The sequence below is a fragment of the Limulus polyphemus genome, unplaced genomic scaffold (genome assembly GCF_000517525.1).
Source record: "Limulus polyphemus unplaced genomic scaffold, Limulus_polyphemus-2.1.2 Scaffold543, whole genome shotgun sequence".
Lineage (NCBI taxonomy): Eukaryota > Metazoa > Arthropoda > Merostomata > Xiphosura > Limulidae > Limulus > Limulus polyphemus.
The window spans coordinates 408,283-427,044 of record NW_013666153.1 but is presented as its reverse complement, the minus strand read 5'-3'; the positions used below and the strand labels follow the sequence as shown (position 1 = coordinate 427,044).

General features: G+C 32.3%; 1 protein-coding gene across 2 annotated transcripts in view; it reads left to right on the top strand.

Annotated features, from left to right (window-relative positions):
- The window catches only part of LOC106458997 (histone-lysine N-methyltransferase SETDB1-like), a 176,024-nt gene that overhangs the window by 73,512 nt on the left and 83,750 nt on the right, over nucleotides 1-18,762 (top strand). For both annotated transcript variants that reach the window (XM_013918562.2, XM_022385368.1), the window contains 4 exons: nucleotides 4,793-4,979; nucleotides 5,077-5,260; nucleotides 15,009-15,194; nucleotides 16,392-16,510. In XM_013918562.2, coding sequence (XP_013774016.2) covers nucleotides 4,793-4,979; nucleotides 5,077-5,260; nucleotides 15,009-15,194; nucleotides 16,392-16,510 — 676 coding nt within the window. The remainder of the gene's footprint in view (nucleotides 1-4,792; nucleotides 4,980-5,076; nucleotides 5,261-15,008; nucleotides 15,195-16,391; nucleotides 16,511-18,762) is intronic.

The window sequence follows — 18,762 nt, the reverse complement described above, 5'->3', positions numbered from 1 at the left end:
CAAAGCAGTAACAAATGGACTAGTCGCAAAACAGTAGGTAGACACCTTTGAGAAGGTAAAGATATCCTTTTTGGGAAATTTTATTCAGAATGTGGAATCTAAATTTGGTAATGATGATAGGATTTTAGAAGGCACTTTATATTTTAAATCCTATTCACCTAATTACTATTGATGCAAATGACCTGGCAGAATATGGTGAAGATAAAATCCACACACAAGCCAACATTTTGATAACTTAAAAATGGATCCTGATAGGCAGGAAGTAGCATTTGATTTGCACTGAGAAGGAAATTCTTTCTGTTTAACCCTTTCAGCATGGGCTTGGTCCCTGGGCCCGACCTCGTAACCATTTTATTTAACAAACATGATGACATGGCCTTTGACATGTGACCCATCTGGAAAGAATTAACCTTTTCTATATGGGTAAGGGCCAGAGTGCATGTCATCACATTTCATAGACCTACATTCAAAATTTTATTAAACTAACATTTTATGAATGTATGTCCATAAATTTGATATCAACTTTTAGTATTATACATTATTTCATTTCTTAGTTCAAAAGTAAATATAAAAAAAATATTGATAAAATCGATTTTTGTATGTGTGTGTATGGTTCATCTTCTGCTTTTGCTCAGATTGTGTTGTGGGTGTCATAAAATGTAAAGTTTACAGTTTTAGAATCTCAAATTACTAATGTTGTCAAGCTATAATATAAAATAAGAATCTACATCTTTTTCTATTTAGCAGATTTCAACATAGTGGTTTCACCCACATCTTCCTCATTTGAAAATACTCAAAAATGCTCGTATTTGTTGGTTTTCATTAAGTACTTATGAGGGTAAAGCCATTATCACCATTGGACAGTGTGAAGAATGGTGATCAAAGTGATATACTGATCAGAAATGAGAGTTTTTAGACCCAAATAGAGCTTAGTTAGGAAGCCTGTTAAATTATGGTGGAATTTGTGGTATCTGTATAGTAATTTATTATTTTTACATGAGAAATTTGACAAGGTTAAGCAAGTACCATGTACTAGGACAAAAAATCCCCGCAACATTAGAAGTAGTAGGGATTGTTGTTTTCTATATATTTTTTATTTACTATTTTATGTTTTAAGAAAAATAGCTAAAATTTAAGAATTTATTTTTGAATGCATATGTAATGTACGGTAACCCAAAATGTCACTGTATTTAACATTTGTACTCAGTTTGCAAGTTGAGTACCCTAACCACTTGGCCATGCTGGGCCATGTTTATTCTTACTACTCAAATATCAAAACCATCGAGCAATGTATTTTGCAACATAAGAAGACAAATTGTCTATCCTAGATACAATATGTGGAAAAACTTGTTTAACTTATGAATTTCAGATATAGCACAAAAGCAGGGTGGGCAAAAATTGAAGGAATCATAATCTTTTCTTTTGTTGTTGAGGTGAAAAAGTTGTACTTTAATCAACATGTTTTTTTGCACCAAGGATGAAAATTTGTTGAGTGTCTTATAAGAGAAACAAATGAACCATCATTTAATAACTGATCTACACTAGAAATATAATTACATTTGTTCAATATCGCTACACACCCTCCTTAATCAGCTTATGTGATGACAATATTATTATTTTCAAATAATTTAAAACTTTTTTTTTTTCCATCAAATTACTAATAATTTTAATATTTCATTTTGACATTATATCTTGGCAAACATATCTTATAATTTTATTTTTACCATCTTTAATTTGATCAACATTAGATTCAGTACTTCTAACCACAACTTTTATGGGTAGAGTTAGTGAGTTATTGCAAAATTTAAACCTAAACTATGTACATTAATTTATGTGTTGACCAAATAAAATATTTATTGTGCATTTTATACATTGGTCTGTTTTACATTTTAAACATTATTGTACCTCTTGCCTTGATTGAATTTTCAAGATCATTATTTGAGGAAAACCATCCATGAGTTTATTTATGGAAAACCTTGCATTGTGTTGATCAACACCAGCTCTACAGCTACAGTTATTCAACCTGATGGGAAATTGCCTTGAGAAATGGAGAAAGAAGAGGAATTGATAAGATCAACAGTGGGACATAAAGTTCTAGTAAAGGGGAAGTTTGAAGTTACCCTTATGTTAAGAAACTTTGCTGCACCTCACATGGAGGAAGAGTGTATATTGAGAACTGACTTCATGCTATGTGGTTATGCTAGCTTCAGAGGAAATCTTGATGTGCTACAGGGCAGTTAATATACATGAGATTGTATATTACATCTATTGACTGAGTTTAATGAGGCCAGACATAGTGGTGTGTCCCGAGGGATTGGTTGTTGAAAGAGCTCTCATGGATGTGAAAAATTAAATGTCATACAAGACAAATCCAGAAAGGATTTTATCAGCCTATGATAAAATGATTAATATAATATGGCTGAACAGTTCTAATTGCAAGGAAGTACAAAGTTAGTTTTGTGTTGGAAAGAACCATATGATGTACTGAAAAGAATCAGTGTTGTGGTTTACAGATTTCTAGAAGGATAGGTGATCCAAACCAAAGGTCATCCACCATGATTTTAGTTTGAAGTAAATCAGTGATTGGCCAAGTGAGTAACTCCAGATAAGAATTTGTCAGTGAAGACTCAGTCTGCTGATGATCCCAGGATTCCTGTCAGGATCATATCCAGAGGATCATAAACGATTGAGCTGCTAGTGTATATAACTCCCCCACGGACAGGACAGTCAGTAATGGCAAGGGACAAGAGTCCATCCCATCTGTATAATTTTGGGCCTCAGAAGGAGAAGTCTACCAATGAAATGTAGAGTACCTATCAGTTTATTTCAGTGAAGTATTTAAGTTTTGTGATACATTTGGATCAGTCTTAATTAACACTTATTTTTTATGTTAGCAAGGTATTTCTATTTGGACGTCATTTGTAAACTTGGATATATGTTACAACAGTGAAAACGTGAAGACAGCTAGTAGAAATGTTATGGAAGAAATAAAAATAATATATTATCATTACATAGACTGGTCTTTGCATGATTTTCACCAAATAATTTAAAAGAACCTGCCCAATGAAAAAATTACTTTACAACATTATGAATTCTAATATCAAACATATAGGAGTTCCTGGGTAATTCACTTGTTATTTAAGATTAATCTTTAGTTGTTTTTTTCTTGTCAACTTTATGTAGTTTTAATCCTAAATTAGTTTTTATCTGAATACTAGCTCAATGCCCATTATATGACAATAAATGATGATTAATTTTTCTTCTGAAAATTAAATCTAAATAAATGTTTTATAAAAATGTTTTATAAAATTGATTATACTAACAATATATGTATAAAGAATTTTTATCCTTTTTCTGGTATTTTATGAAAACAACATTTTGTGTGTATATTTGGTCCTTGATTAGAATTTTGACTTATGTATGTTTTTATGTTATGTTCAAATATTTTTCTTGATAAAGCCTTATAAAGTTAACCATGCAAAAAAAGTGGTTCTCAAAGAAATATTCCTACAGGGTCAAATATCTAATCCTGCAGTTTATTAATTGTTATGGTAAAGGCACATGCATGAAGATATACCTTTTCATAAAAAATTCTTAAGTTTCTTTGACTAAGTTTTCAAAAATCTCTTACTAAAGGTGAAAAACATCAATAATAATGTGTTTTAGCAACATCTATTGGGTTGAAAAGATATTTCAGTTTATTTTGACACGTACAGTCATTGGTGTTTGTTATGTAATATGATATTATCTGTGGTTTAGTCTATAATTCTCGTTGTATTTTCCCTAATATTGAAAGAAATTAACTGAAAATCTTCACTGTACTGGGATTTGAACTCGAGATTTCCATATGATAGTCGAATGCTTTAACCACTGTGACACCCAGTCTTTGTTATTAAATGTTAACAAATAATTCTAATCTTTTGTTTAAGCTTATCATATTGTTGTGGTTTTTCTAATATTGTAATATCTTGCTCTAAACATTATGAGTTAATAATTAAAAAAGGTTATAGAAAATCCCCACTTGATTGGGATTTGAACTTGGTACATTTGCTCAAGACAAACCACTGAGCCAATTTGAACATTACAAACACATAATGGCTTTCATCTATATAGAAATCATTTGGTGTAGATTTTCAATACAACAAGGAGATATTAAATTAGCAATACTGTAGTATAAAGCTATGCTGTCAATTACAAATGTACCTAATATATTGTTATACACGAACTATTTAATGATGCATTTGTCAACATTGCATCACTATGTGGAATAAATCACAACATTTGGTACAATTGCAAATAAGTTTATTATGTAATTCAGTACACATCTTACTAATAGTAAACTATTTTATTCAATTACATTTCATTTTGTAAAAATATGAATGGAACTTTTCAATACTGTTTAACTATAATTCCTTTACTACATCTCTAATTTTACTTCCAGCCTCTGAGGTTTTACTGAAAACTATTATTTTAATGGAGGAATTTTCAGTTGCTAGATAAAAATACTGAAGTGATACAGATGACCTGATTCCATATTTGTGATCCCCTGCACATACAGTATTATGTACTACTTACACCTTTTATTTTACACACTTGAATTTCTTTCTGAGTAATAGTTTCCAATAAAATAAAGGGCAATCATCTTTTTTCACAGTTTAATAAACTAACATACAAACAGGCAGAAAAGTTTTGTAAGCTTCTTTTAATATACATGTATATGTGAGTTAGAGCATGTACTTTTGTTAACCCCTGCAGCAAGAGTTAAGTTGTGATTTGTGGTATCTATTTTTAGACCAGTGTACTCCATCAGGTGAGGAACACGCAGGAACGAGAGAGATTTTAAAGAAGACAATTGGACCACGTTTTAAGTATGTGGTTCACACCTGCTGTCAAAGATGCATTCGAAATAAGCCTGATGACCCTGCAAGTGTTAAAGGGAAGAGTCCTCTTCGTATACCTATGCTATTAGGTTGGGAAAGGTAATTTTTTCATCAAACTTAACACTTTCAGTGTTTAGCTTTGACTGAGCAGTGATAGAAAATATTTGTTACATGAAATTTAATTTTCTATTTTCAGACAAATTGCAAAGCATCGAACTACAGGGAAAAGGGTAGTCTTTTATCGTGCACCTTGTGGGAGACGACTTAGGTCAATTGAAGATGTAAATCGCTACCTTATCGAGACCAAGTCTAAATTAACTGTTGACTTATTCTGTTTTGATAGCTATGTTCATACTTTTACAACCTTTCTGCCACACAGAGTAAGTTCATTGAGATTATATTTCAGGGATGGAAACTACATATGTTTTAGCTTTATATATTTTCTCAGTTTAAATACCAAAAATTACAGTGCAAGTATTTGTCAGACTGGGAATCCTCATCTAGGCCTTTTTTTGTTATAGGCAAAGTGAATTGCATAGTAACTTAACTGCTGTGTATTGTAAAACATATATATAAGCTATGCATAAGTCTTCTTTTTTGCATGTAGTATTCTGTTTTTATCACTAAATACATTTTAATCACATCATAATTTTTCATTTATTTGGTTAGCATAGTTTTGATAATTGAGTTCAAAAATACTCAATTGGACCAATAAATTCAGGCCAGTTACCAAATATTTTTAGTAGGAGAAGAAGAAATAGACATAATTCATGTATGAAATTCACTCTGAAGATTTTCACTTAAAGGTAGATTCATAATGTAATTGTGGTTACATTACCTTCTACCTGTTGCCTCCAGATTATAGTAATCTTGAAGTATTTTACACAAAAAGTTAAAGCTGGCATTGTAATTATATAATTTTTGCTTTAATATGATATTAAACATACTAGTTATTTTTATTAATAGAATTCAAAAATGTTTTGCTTTTACAAGGACTGTAGATTTATTAACTTTTTTTTTTGATTGCCATAGAGATTAAATTCTTTATAAAATAAAGCATGTAGAATGCAAAGAAAGTATGAACATTTTCATGGCATAAGCTGAGCTATGCATTTATTAGTTGAGCAAATACATGTAGTAAATCTGAGAGGGTTCTTGACAAATGAGTTTGTATCTCAGGTTTGAAAATAGAGGAGAGGAACCAGGGAGCAAAACTTTGTTAAGAACAAGACAAACTTTACTGTCAATCTTTATGGCATTACCTCTTTTTAAAAATGTTTAAGAAATTGGATATTGCTACACTTGAACTTTGAACACAATGTGTTTAGAAATATTGTCCAATAAGTAAGAGACATAGGATTTTTTTAATATTTTATGGTGACTTTTGTTGCTAATGTTTTAATCTTTTGTCTTGTACTAGAATTTTTTTTCTAACAAGTAACCAGGTAAGGATACTACAGTTAATGACAGCTGTAGTTTAAGGGCTTTGAAAAATGGTGTACAATTACAAATCATTAATAATCTTTTTTTTTTGTCTTGTTTTTTAGCAGTTTTGATATTTTACTCCTTCAGTGAGCAAAGAATAATGACAAAGAAAAATATATTGAACAACATAAAATTGATAGATATTTCATATTTCTTTTCGATTATTTTCTTTGACCTTTCAAGAGTTACGTAGGCCAATAAGGTCTCTTTTAACATAGCTTAACAAACAGTGGCCTTGTTGGTGAAACAAAATTTGCTACAATCAAATGAAAATGACCTAACTAAGCCTTCCCTGTTTTGTTCCACAAAAAACATTCCCTATCATACTGAACACCATAATTCCATTGAAGTATAAAATGGTAAAGCAACATTATATATATGTAAAATGGTACTTTATTGTTCTGTAATATAAACAAAAAGTTAAATTAAGAATTTTTTATTTTTGAAAGTTATTTTCATTGTGTGTCAGTGATCCTATATACAGACAATAAAAGTATCCATGAAGTTATTAGAACAAAAGTAGACAAAACAACTATAGTTTTATTGAAAAAACTATTGGATGTAGTTTTTAGGTTTTATGTAAACAATAAAATAATAAATCATATATTTTTTTATAATAAAAAATGTTTCAATAATTAATACATGTACTAATTTGTATTATACTGTACCAATTTTCATATAATTTAATTTAGTAATTTTAGTTTGTGAACTTTGAATGCTTTGGGAGTTAAATCAACACCCCTAGGTTTGAAATGCATTAATGTCAAGTTTTTGGATAGTGTTAAATACGTTAATTGGTTAATAATTTTTGCCTTAGTAAATAATGACCTGTACAGGTATATGAAGTATCATTTTTGATTTGATTCTTAACTGTAAAGAAATGTCGAGCCTGCTCTTTCCATATATTTTGTTCAAATATGGTGTAAATAGGATAGGTCCACTTTTATAATCAAATCAATTTAATACAGTTTTTCTCTAATCTCAGAAGAGACAAGTTTTCACTTGAGTAATATTTTTCATTTGAAACTTAAAAGTGAGAGACTAGCAGTTTAAAGATGTCTGTGTTTTATTCTTTTATAGCTTAGAATATATTTTATTTAGGTAAGTTTTGTAAAAAAAATATTTTGTACATAGGTTCTGCAGTTTGTTCTTGAAAGGATGTTTTTAGTTATACTCTTGCATTAAAATACTCGGGTGCATTCATTCAGTGCAATTGTGGTATGGCCTCTTTTATTGCCTCACACAAAAAGTAATAATACTATATCAAATTGTTTTAAAATCTAGATGTATTTTTTACAAATTATCTAGCTTGTGTAAATGAAATATTTTATTAATGTAATATTTGTATGAATATGTAGCTTTAAAAATGTTATAATTGGATAGTGATGTTTTTTAAGAAATAATTAGAAATGTTATCTTTGGTGTAGGTTCCAGTTAATGATTTTTTATGTATTCCTGAATTCTTCTAAAACTACCTTGTAAAGTTTTTATTTTATAATCTGTAAATTTTAAGTTTGATTTAACATGAAAGCTAAATCCATGCAGTTTCAATGAAAATAACTTTTGTTTTTACAATACTGAAACTTCAAGTAATCTGAATTGTTTTTACAGTTTTTAATTGGAAGGTTTCATATAACTATTCCAAAATGACAAGGAAGAATTAAATGAAACCTTCTAATTAACAATTTTCAATTTGATAAAATAAATAAATCTTTTTATGAAATAATTATAATAATTCTGAAGGTTTTTTTTGCTTGTTTTTAATGTGTAGAAGAGTAACTACTAATTTCGTTTCTATAATGTTTTTATTTCAATGTTGCTGTTTCCAATATGATTTTTTATCTCCTCTCACAAAAAGCTTTCTCAATTAGTACTGCCTTCTATCGGCACAAATTTTTTGCTTGCCACTAACCTTTAACTCCAGGTTCTTTCTGCATGTCTACGTCTAAATGGCCATGCAGCAACTCTCCACCAATAAGAGTGTGACACTACTAATGTAGTAACTAGTTGTGTGTTGTTTCGGGTGAACTGACTAGGTCTCATTCACACTTTAAGTTGCTCAGTTAAGTATGTTAGATTTTGTCTTTATCTCCTGTTTCCTATGTTTCTACCCTCCCCTCCTTGATGAGGAAGCTTTGTGTCAATATTTGGTTTTTCCACCTTCACTGGAAATTGGAGTTCATGCTAGATGTTTTGGAGAACAGTTGAGATCAGGGGTTGGTATGCCTCATTCCCAGTGGATGATCATGCTTTTGAATTTAATCATGCCAACTACCCCTTTTTAGACTCGCAACATTTGGAAATTCTTATTCCTTTTCCCAAACTCAATTTCCTTGTCTTTTCGACAGTTTGGAGTCCAGGGTTCGATCAGCCAGTTTACATCACTCCAATTCTTCTTTCACATCTCATTTTTTATTCCAACCTCCTGTTCTTGTATCACCTTCTTTTTCTCTTTTGTCAGTTTTGGCTGCTCATTCTTCAACTTTTTGCAATTGTTTGGCTGCCTGTTGCTGTCTTGGTGACTTGGTACTCAGGTCAAGGCTGGTGGGGGCCAGGCTATTTCACTTTGCCCACATATTGAAGACTTTTACAGTCGATCCATGAATTTTGAAGATGGTTTCTTAAGGCCGGGCTCTCAATTTTTTGTCCTCCTCACCATTTTCCCCCATCCTATTTCCTTTTCCCTCTCCACAGAATCCTGTTTCCTGCTAGCATTTGTTGAAGGTGGTTCATGATTTAATTCGATAAAGTAACATTGAACAAGGAGATCCTTCTCGTCTGGGGTTTATTCTCCTCTATTTGTTGTTCCCAAAGTGATGGGAAACTGGCATCGAGTGATCAATTGGTTTTCTCTGAAGTGTTTTCTTGTAGTTCCCAAGTTCACCATGGATTCATATTTAACTCCCAATTGGGTTTTCACTCCAGGCCTGTGGATGATGAAGTTTGTGTTGGATGCTTATCAGCATATTCCCATCTCCCCAGCATCCTGACATTTCCATTGATTTGTTCATCATCGGCATATTTTTCAGTTTAGGGCTCTTCTGTGTGGTCTAGCCTTAGCCCCTATATGTTTTGCCAAGTTGTTCGGTCATTTGCTTGACTGCTTCATTCCCAGGGCCTTTGTTTTCACCATTACATGAACAACTGACTACTGCTAGCATACTTGCAGGCTGATTCCGTCCTCCTTAATCTGTTTATTTTTCACGAAGCTGCCGGGGTATGTTGGCTCATCAAGGTGAAGAAGTCATTCTTCACACTACCCTGTTTTAGGTTCATCTGGGTGTGTTTTTCAATTCACATTTCAGTCAGGCCCATCCTTCTCCACTTTGCTTGCGAGATATGGAATGGCTGGTTTAAAAAGCTCTCCTCCTCACCTTTTATCTCTTTTGGGGATATGAGGTTCTCTCTTGAGGTGCTCATTCCTCTTGGTTGTGCCCACATGTGCCATCTACATTGGGCTTTAATCACCCAATGTAGCTTTGTATGAGATCCCTTCGAGGCTCCTCTTACCCTTCCCTTACCGTTACTTACAGACTTTGCCTGGTGGTTGGATTGGACCAACACTGCTGTGGGGGCTCCTTTGCCTTGTATGGATTGTCACCTTTTTACCAATGCTTCCCTTACTGGTTGGAGAGCATATTTCAACAGTATGGAAGTGTTGGGAAAATGGGCTCTTCTAGAATCCACTCTCCATTTCAATATCTTTGAGCTTCTTGCAGTTCAGTATGCTGTTCTACACTTCATGCTGTCTCTTGAGGGACAAGTGGTGATGTAGGATTTGGACAATTTTTACAGTGGTATCCTACATCTCCAGTTAAGGAAGCACCTGGTTGAGGGGACCTTTGTTTTTGAACATTGAGTTTCATGTATTGGGCCCATGGCCACCAAATTATTTTGCTGGTGTATCATATTTCATGTGACAAGAATCTGATGGCATATTGGTTATTCTGATCCAACACGATTCTACTGATGAAGTTGTCTTTGGATTCTGTCTTTTTCTGGAGTTGTGTGCTTTACAAATTATCTAGCTCGTGTAAATGAAATATTTTTTTTATATAATATTTGTATGAGTATGTAGCTTTAAAATGTTATAACTGGATGGATAGTGATGTTTTTTTAAAGAAATAATTAAAAATGGTTATCTTTGGTGTAGGTTCTATTTAATGATTTTTTTATGTATTCCTGAATTCTTCTAAAACTACCTTGTAAAGTTTTTATTTTATAATCTGGAGTTGTGTGCTTGTTGGGGTATCCATGATTTGGATCCCTTTGCATCTCTTCTAAAGACCAAACTTTCCTATTTTTGGTCACCTGTTCCCTCATCTGCAGGCAAATGCAATGGATACTCTCAGCCAGAATTGGATGAACACTTACCTATATGTCTGTCCTCCTATTCGGTTTCTCTCTCATGTCCTTTATATAGTTCCAACCACTCCTTGTCAGGTTCTGTTGGCTGACTCAGACCTGGTTTTCGCTTCTAAGGTGGCTGTTAGTGTTACCACCAGACCCTCTCTCTTTGTCTCGCATGCTACTTCATCAGCCCCACTCCGGTGTGTGTCATCCTTCTCTACCCACACTCGATATTCATGCATGGATTTTGTTCGGTCCCTTGCCAGAAGTTCTGGCCTTTCCAGGAGTGTTGCCTTCTTGATTTCCCATCCTGTTTACCCATCCTTGTTGGCAGTTTATCAACGTAACAGTCTTTCGTATTTGAAAATAGTATGGTGAGTTTCATCACGCACATGAAAATAGTATGGTTAGTGATTTTAATCATTCAGTGAAACATCTTTTTTTATCAGGTCCAACTATTATAATGTGGTGAATAAAACAAATAGTAAACTTGAAAGGAATCTTCATTTATGGAACTTTTTTTTCAAAAATCTGTGTATACATGTGTTATCTTCATAAAAGTTGCATAGTATTTAGTAATTCCACAAACATCTTTAACTCTTCCATAACGGGGTCGGTTAATTTGAGTGAGTCATGTGACCTTATGTACTAGTTTAAAGTTGATATAAATTTAATACTTATAACTCTCTGTATATTGGGTATATCTTCATGAAATTTGTCAGTCTTTCAGTTAATATTACAAGTCTTTCACATACAAAAAGTCATATTTCTTAATGAAGTATTTTTAATAACGTTTTGTCCATCAATATATTGATATTTGTTTTGAATCGTCCATGTGCAAAGTAATTTTCATGTTAAAATTAAAAATACTTTTCGTCATCTCAAAAATATCAAATTTCCTTCGTGTAATCCCTGAAACCTACTAAATGCATTTAAAACGTTTTTTTCCCACTAAATCCTTATAGTTTATATGTTATTTTCTCTACCCTATCTCAAAATGAGATTGGTCAATTCAAACGACTTCATAACCACCAAAAAAAATTGAAATAAACCTAAATTAACCTTCTTTTCTTTCTAGTATGACTTCAGATTGTAACACGAAACTATATTCGTTTATCCTAAGTAGCTCTAATATTGTAACATTATACATCTATTTATAATCAAATTTTATTGCTTTATTGCCCTTTGAACCGTGTCTAACTGCTATCCACCCCATTATAAGTTGTAAATCACTCGCGAAACGTGCAGCTCACGTTACCTATTGAATTACATTACCTATGAGCTGCTCATCCAATTTGTCACCTGAACATGTCCCTGGCTACCCATTTCCTTTTGGAGGATGTCATCAGTGCAGGTTTTTGAACTACCCTGCACACCTTTAAGTTTCACTACCTCCATCACTTGGCCGTTTCTTGCTACCTTCAGTAGCCATGTTACACACTTTTGTTTCCTCGTGACTCATAAGTACTCATTTTTCTTTTCCTTTACAGGGACCTCTTGCTTGTAAGTTATGGATCCCACTCTGTGGTGAGTGGTGCCTGACCAGGTATACTTAGTATCAAATATGCACAGTACATCCTATGAACATGCTGTATGACCATAATGTTGAGGTGCTTCCAACTGTTGACCTGATGTACAATTCCAGATGCTGGTTATTTGACTCCATTCTATTGTCTTCTTGTACATGGATATTGATAATTCTTACATAACATATCACAGGCTCATTTTATGCACACTGTTGAGATAGGGTGTTCTGTAGGACCAATTGTATATATACCTCCTTGTCTTTTGCTTCCTAAATATGGTCAACCTGGACTGTACACTCATGGACTTCATGGGTAAAGCAAACGGGGATTACTGCCCATCTATGATGCACCATGAGCATTGAGTCTCTTCCTACCACAGACCTGATGTACAATCCCAGATGCCACTAGGCATTGGTTGATTGCTCTGTCCACATGGTAGCTCTGCTTTTCACTATAGGGTATTGCGGTCACTCATTGTATTGTCTCTGGTGCTGCAGGTCCCTGGACTCTTCAATGCATTTGTTCCCCCTTTTCATCTAGTGGAGTATGGGTGGTGGGTCTTGGGGGCTAATCCTCTTGAGTTAAGCAACATTTCACTCAGTTGAGAGTAAGGTGGTGGCATTCTGCTGGTGTTGACGGTGTGACACCCTTCCTACTGCAGTCCTGATGTACATTTCCAGTTCCTGCCAAGTGTTGGTTGTAGCACTCCATCATATATCTAGCTATTGCAGTTTTCCCCTCTGGCTGAGATATTCCTCCTTCCTACCATCCTCTAGATATCAGGTGTTGGTTTGAGATGATCCAGCCATAAAAGTCTCAACCAACCATTGGCAACAATGAGAACAACAACAACGTAGAGAAATACCACAACTGGAATACATCATCACAAGATACCCTCTTGGCTTGTACATCCCAGACCATGACTCTAACTATATTTTTGTTTCCAAGCACACCTGCCTCTTGGGGGCTCAGCAGTAAGCCTGAGGGCTTATAATTCTGAATATAGGGTTTAAATATAGCCAGTGGACAGAGTACAGATAGCCCATTGTTTAGCTATGCTCTTAACAACAAACAATGCAAACCTACCAGAGAAGCAGAAATACTGTGGACAATAAATTTTCAAAGCATGAAGTTTTTGCTGGCATCAAATTATGATGGTGTCAATTTATTTTTTTGTGTTAGTTTTTTCCTAGGATGTTAAGTTCTCTATCACTAACAGTTTTTGCATGGGGTCAACAAAGGTGTTGTATATAATCTCAAATGGCCTTGGACCCCACCTGCTAAAGAAGTTGATAGATTACCTACAGAAAAGAAGTTTAGGATAAATCATTGAATAATGAAACCACTATTGATGAAGATGTGAAGCAATGGAAAGTACTTGTAAAATATTGATCAGAAACACAAAAGTAGGTTAGCAGGAAATACCTTGTTGTCTTTCATTTTGGTTGTATCAAGGAAAATAATGCATTTTGTAAGGAAGAAACAGTCATCCCTCTGAGGATTTTTTTTTTATAAGTGTTTCATATCCTGGACTAAATGAGATAAACATGTTCTAAAGGACCACTTTCCTTAGCATAGTAGAATTTTAGCAGAGTGCTGACAGTAGCACACTATTGTATAAACTATTCATGCAGACCAGATCTGAATGCATTTTGTGACTTGAAAATTACCAAGTAAAATATAACAATTTACCAGAACTTCTGTATATAAGTAACTTTTTATCATTTTGTCTTTTTTTTTAAACAAATGTTTTATATTATTTCTGTATTAAAAAAAAAGGTTCCTCTATATTTAGCTGTAGTTTTTGCCTAGAATTTGGTGGAAGGCATACTTTACTCCCATGGAATGTAGGTCATTCCCAAGTGGATTCTTAGTCTGACTTCTTACAATTGTTGTACACTTTCAGTCTGTTTTTGGTCTTTGTGGGATGAAGAAGTCTAATGTCTTTGACAACCAAACAGCCCTAATGCTGCATTGAAGCTATCTAAGTTCACATAATCAAAAACCCAGAAAGTTTTTGGGTATGGAAAAAAATTCTTTTTTTGATGTAGACAAATGTTTTGAGTCTTTCCTTTGTTCTCAGAGTTCATTTTATTCTTTGAAGTGCATCCCCAAATCTACTGTTTTGCTTTATTTAGCTGTTAGCTGGAGATTTACCTTGAGATACTACAAAGCAAACAATATGCAATCAATGCTATAATTTTTTAAAATGCCTCACTTTTGTAAGACTGAATTTTTCATTACATTTTGAATGGAAAGATTAGATTTGCTAGATCACTATTGTTGTTGTAAGACATATGTTAAATGAAACAACTTTACAAAAAACTCACTGTGCTCTATAAATATCATACTATTAGATACCATTTTAGAATGATAGATCATTTTTGTATTACTCATTTTTTGCATGTATGTATATTGTAATGTACCAGTGTGATAGAATGTTTTCATTCCATGATACTTGATAGTCTAAAATGTTTTCCTTAGCTTTAGGTTAACGAATTTTGAGTTGGGATCAACATAAAGGCTTTTTAATTGCAGCAAGTTATATCTGCTGTAGCATAAAAACATTTTGAAAACCAAAGAAATGCAATAAAAATATTTGTTCTCAATGGCAATCACTGCAGTGATTTAGAACTTGTTTCAATGCTAAGGTGAGTAATGAAATTGTAAAAAAAACTAAAAATTTTATTATTTTATGGCTTCTCTATCTAGACACACACACTACATGCTAATTGGGTTTTTATAAGCCTATTTTTTAACTATAAAGGTTCTAGTATGCATTTCTGACATAACGTATGGAAAAGAGAATGTGCCTGTAAGCTGTGTGAACACATTAGACACATCTTCTCCTTCTTTTGTGGAATATTCAACTGAGAGATTCACAGCTGAAGGAGTGCCTCTCAACCTGGATCCTGAATTTCTTTGTGGTTGTGACTGTAAAGATAACTGTCAAGTGAGAACCCTCTTTAGCATAATTTTGTTAGTTGTTATGGTATTTATAGGTGATTGAATATGATACCCTTTGAGACACAAGTTCTTTATTTTTATGTTGTTCTTTAACTAGTTAAAACTATCTGTGAAATGGTACAGTACTTTTAAAAAGTACGATTTTGAACAGTTGTCAAAATCTACAGTTATTATCTTACTCAAGGTTCTCAACCTTTGTTTTCAGATCCTATTTGTAAACATTGATGGCTAGTCACAACCAAGTTAATAGCTCTAATGAAAAAAAAAGCATTGTGTTGCTTACAAAATACTGAATATATAAATAATTAAAAATTTTTTACAAATGCATAAACTATTATTTGTTTTCAAAGTCTGTTAGCTAACCTTTCATACATTCTGATCATTGGCATAATCATTTAGGAAATTTTGGTTGGGAGTTATGATAGATGATTAGTAATTGTACAAACCTGTGAATGAAAGTTGAAGAAGCTAAAAGAAGATTAATACATGTAATGTAATTGAATGTGGGACCTATCATACTATTTCTGATTTGGTGGCTTGGATGCTGAGTAGGCATGGCTTAAATAAGATCTTGTTGTGTTTAGTCAATTTTTAATTTTAGAGATTTTTCGATTTTATGTAAAAATAAATGGAAATGGAGCTGACATATTGTAAAGTTAGTGTTGAGATCTATAAAGGTCTATAAAGTCATTCTGGATGTAAAAAGTTAATATCTAGCTCCCTCTAAATTTATATACAATGATAGTGTTTTTCTTACATCTTAAATATTACGTAATTTATATATGTATAACAATGTAAGTTCACAAAAGTTAAATATTTCTTGATAATACTTTATTATTTAGTAGTATTTAATTTTTATTGAAGAAATATTTTCATATTATGTGTAGTAGTATGACATATCGTTTTTTAACATGTAATTCATAGTTTTATAATAAAAACTACGTTTCCACCTGATGAGTCAGTTGTAATTTGTTGTGTTTTGACAAATCATTGATTTGAACTTCACATAGACTAATATTATAATACTGCAGGTGAAGGAAGGGTCACAGTTCCTCTTTTTTTTATAACTAGTTTAAATAAGGCATTTTACATTTTTGTGGGAGTGAAATTAACATTGTTGTATTATTGTAATTTGTAAGTTTCTGTTTAAATTATCTTTTTTTTTCTACAATTTTGATTTCAGAATCGTGATGAGTGTGCCTGTCAGCAGTTGACAATAAAAGCCACTGAAGTGCTTCCATCAGGAAAGATACCAGATGCTGGCTATAAGTTCAGAAGATTGCATGAGCCTTTGGTTACAGGGTGTGTTTTAATGTTCTCTGAATTCATTCCCTAAATGAACTGCATCTATTCTGATACTGTTAAGGGTTTGGTAGAACAAATTGACTTCTTAAAAGTACTTTTCTGATTTTTCTTGTTTTTGGAAGATGATTTTTGTCTTATGTTCATATTATTATTTCTGTAGTATTTGAAATAGAAAGAACTGTTTTTCAAAAGCAAGAAAAAGTCAGGAAAGTATTCTTAATAAATAGGTTATCTAATTCTTTCTTTCCAAAAATAAGACTAGTGGATGAAAGTGTTTCAGAAAAAGTGAAATATTTAATTTTGAATTTTTTGGTATTTCTGCCAAAAATTCGTTATTTATTGTAGTTGTTTGCACTCAGACTCTGAATAGTTCACACGCAAGGTGATTTTTCATGTTAAGTATAAAGATTTTTTTTATTTTATAGTTTTCAAATTTGCCTAACTTTTAGAACCTCCTAAATGAATATCAAAAGTTTTCTTAAGGTAAATGTTTATATTTTATTTTTCATTTTTTATACCATATAACTAACTGTAGCTATTATTATCAACATACAATGCAATGACATGTCTAAAATTGAGAAATGGAAATATGTACATACTTTGTAACTCTTTGTTGAATAAGCTTAAAATATCTTCTTTGGGTCATATTCATAATTTCGCGTCTTTATCTTTTCACTTATAGTTTATTTTTGATGTTTTATTTTTCCTTTCCTGTTCTTTACTGTTGAGTATCTATGTCACTATGTCATTGGGAGCCTGTGGGTGATGTAATGGTATCATCAGCAGAGATACTTTAGCCTCTGGCAAAAATATTTTCAGGAAGGCTTATTACATAAGGTGAGAAAAAATAGCTAAGTGCTAGAAACGACGATGTTCAATAATAGGCTTAGTAGCAGTTCAATTTTGTTGTGAATGAGTATATTGTGTCAGTTTCAAGATAACCTTGAGAAATTATAGTTTAAAATCAGCTCTTCGTATTGGTTATAAGCATGCCAATAAATGTTTTTTTACTGTAGAAAGTAGGTAGGGACTACTATCAGAGGGAGAGAAAGATTTACAGCTTGCTCTTTCAAACTCTTCAGGTGTATTTTTAACTACTTATTTGTGTAGTTGCATTTTACCCATTGTCAGGTTTTATATATGGGCTGGATTCTTTACAGTGGGTGTTTTAAACTTGTTGGTGATAATTTCAGCAATAAACAAACAGCATATAGTCCACTTGATTTAAAGTAATATATTAAAACAAGTCAAATGTATATAAAAATGTTTGTTACACTGTTGGTTTAACTTGGTTACCACAGTTGTATTCAGAACTTTAAATAATTCTCTTTTTCATCAGAGCCCACACAGGTTGGTTCAGTTACTTTAGAACACAATTTGACAAGACAAATTATTCTTCCTGCTCTGTTATTACAATACATTCTGTGATCATTTCACTTTAAAAATTGCTACTGTATACTATATGGCTAAACGCACAATCATGCAGTCTAGATCTAACTATCGAACTACATTTTCAATACATTTTATACCCCGGCAGAGGTTTAGATTGTTCTACACACTACTAGATATTAGGATGCAATAATACTCAATTAAAACAATGAGAAAAACTCAGTAGGTTCTAGTAACATGATATGATAATATAACAAATACAAGTTCATAACTATTGAACTACACAATATATGATTTATACACAGTTATGTAAATAAACTTGCAATTAACTATCGCTTCTAAGAATAGTTAAATTTAACACTCGCATTAAACTTAAACAGTCTTGTATACCTAACTCCCATACAATAATGTGTAGACTTTCCATATATACTTCAGACTAAACAGAATTAAAATAAAAGAAACACAACCTGTCATTAACTGCATGCCAGTCACGTACCAACAAAACTGAAGTTTTAATTATTGTTTTAGAGGTTTCTGTTGAAATAAAGGAATTAAAATTTAGATAAAACTTTAAATTATAATGTATATTTAATGCTAATTTCATTAAAATACATTTATAACAAAGTGGTTTAATTAAACTTTGAATGTAACTCAGTAACACTTTGTGTCATGCACAGAAAATAGTTCAAAGAGTGCCCAGTTTGGAATGGGTTAAGAAGCCAATTTATCATACCAAAGATTCCAATTAACTAAGACTTAACAATATCAGAATAGATACAGTTTCATGGACATAATTATTGTATTTGAATACCCCCCACCCTTTTTTTTTGAACTTTTAAAGAATATTTTAAGAGTTTTTA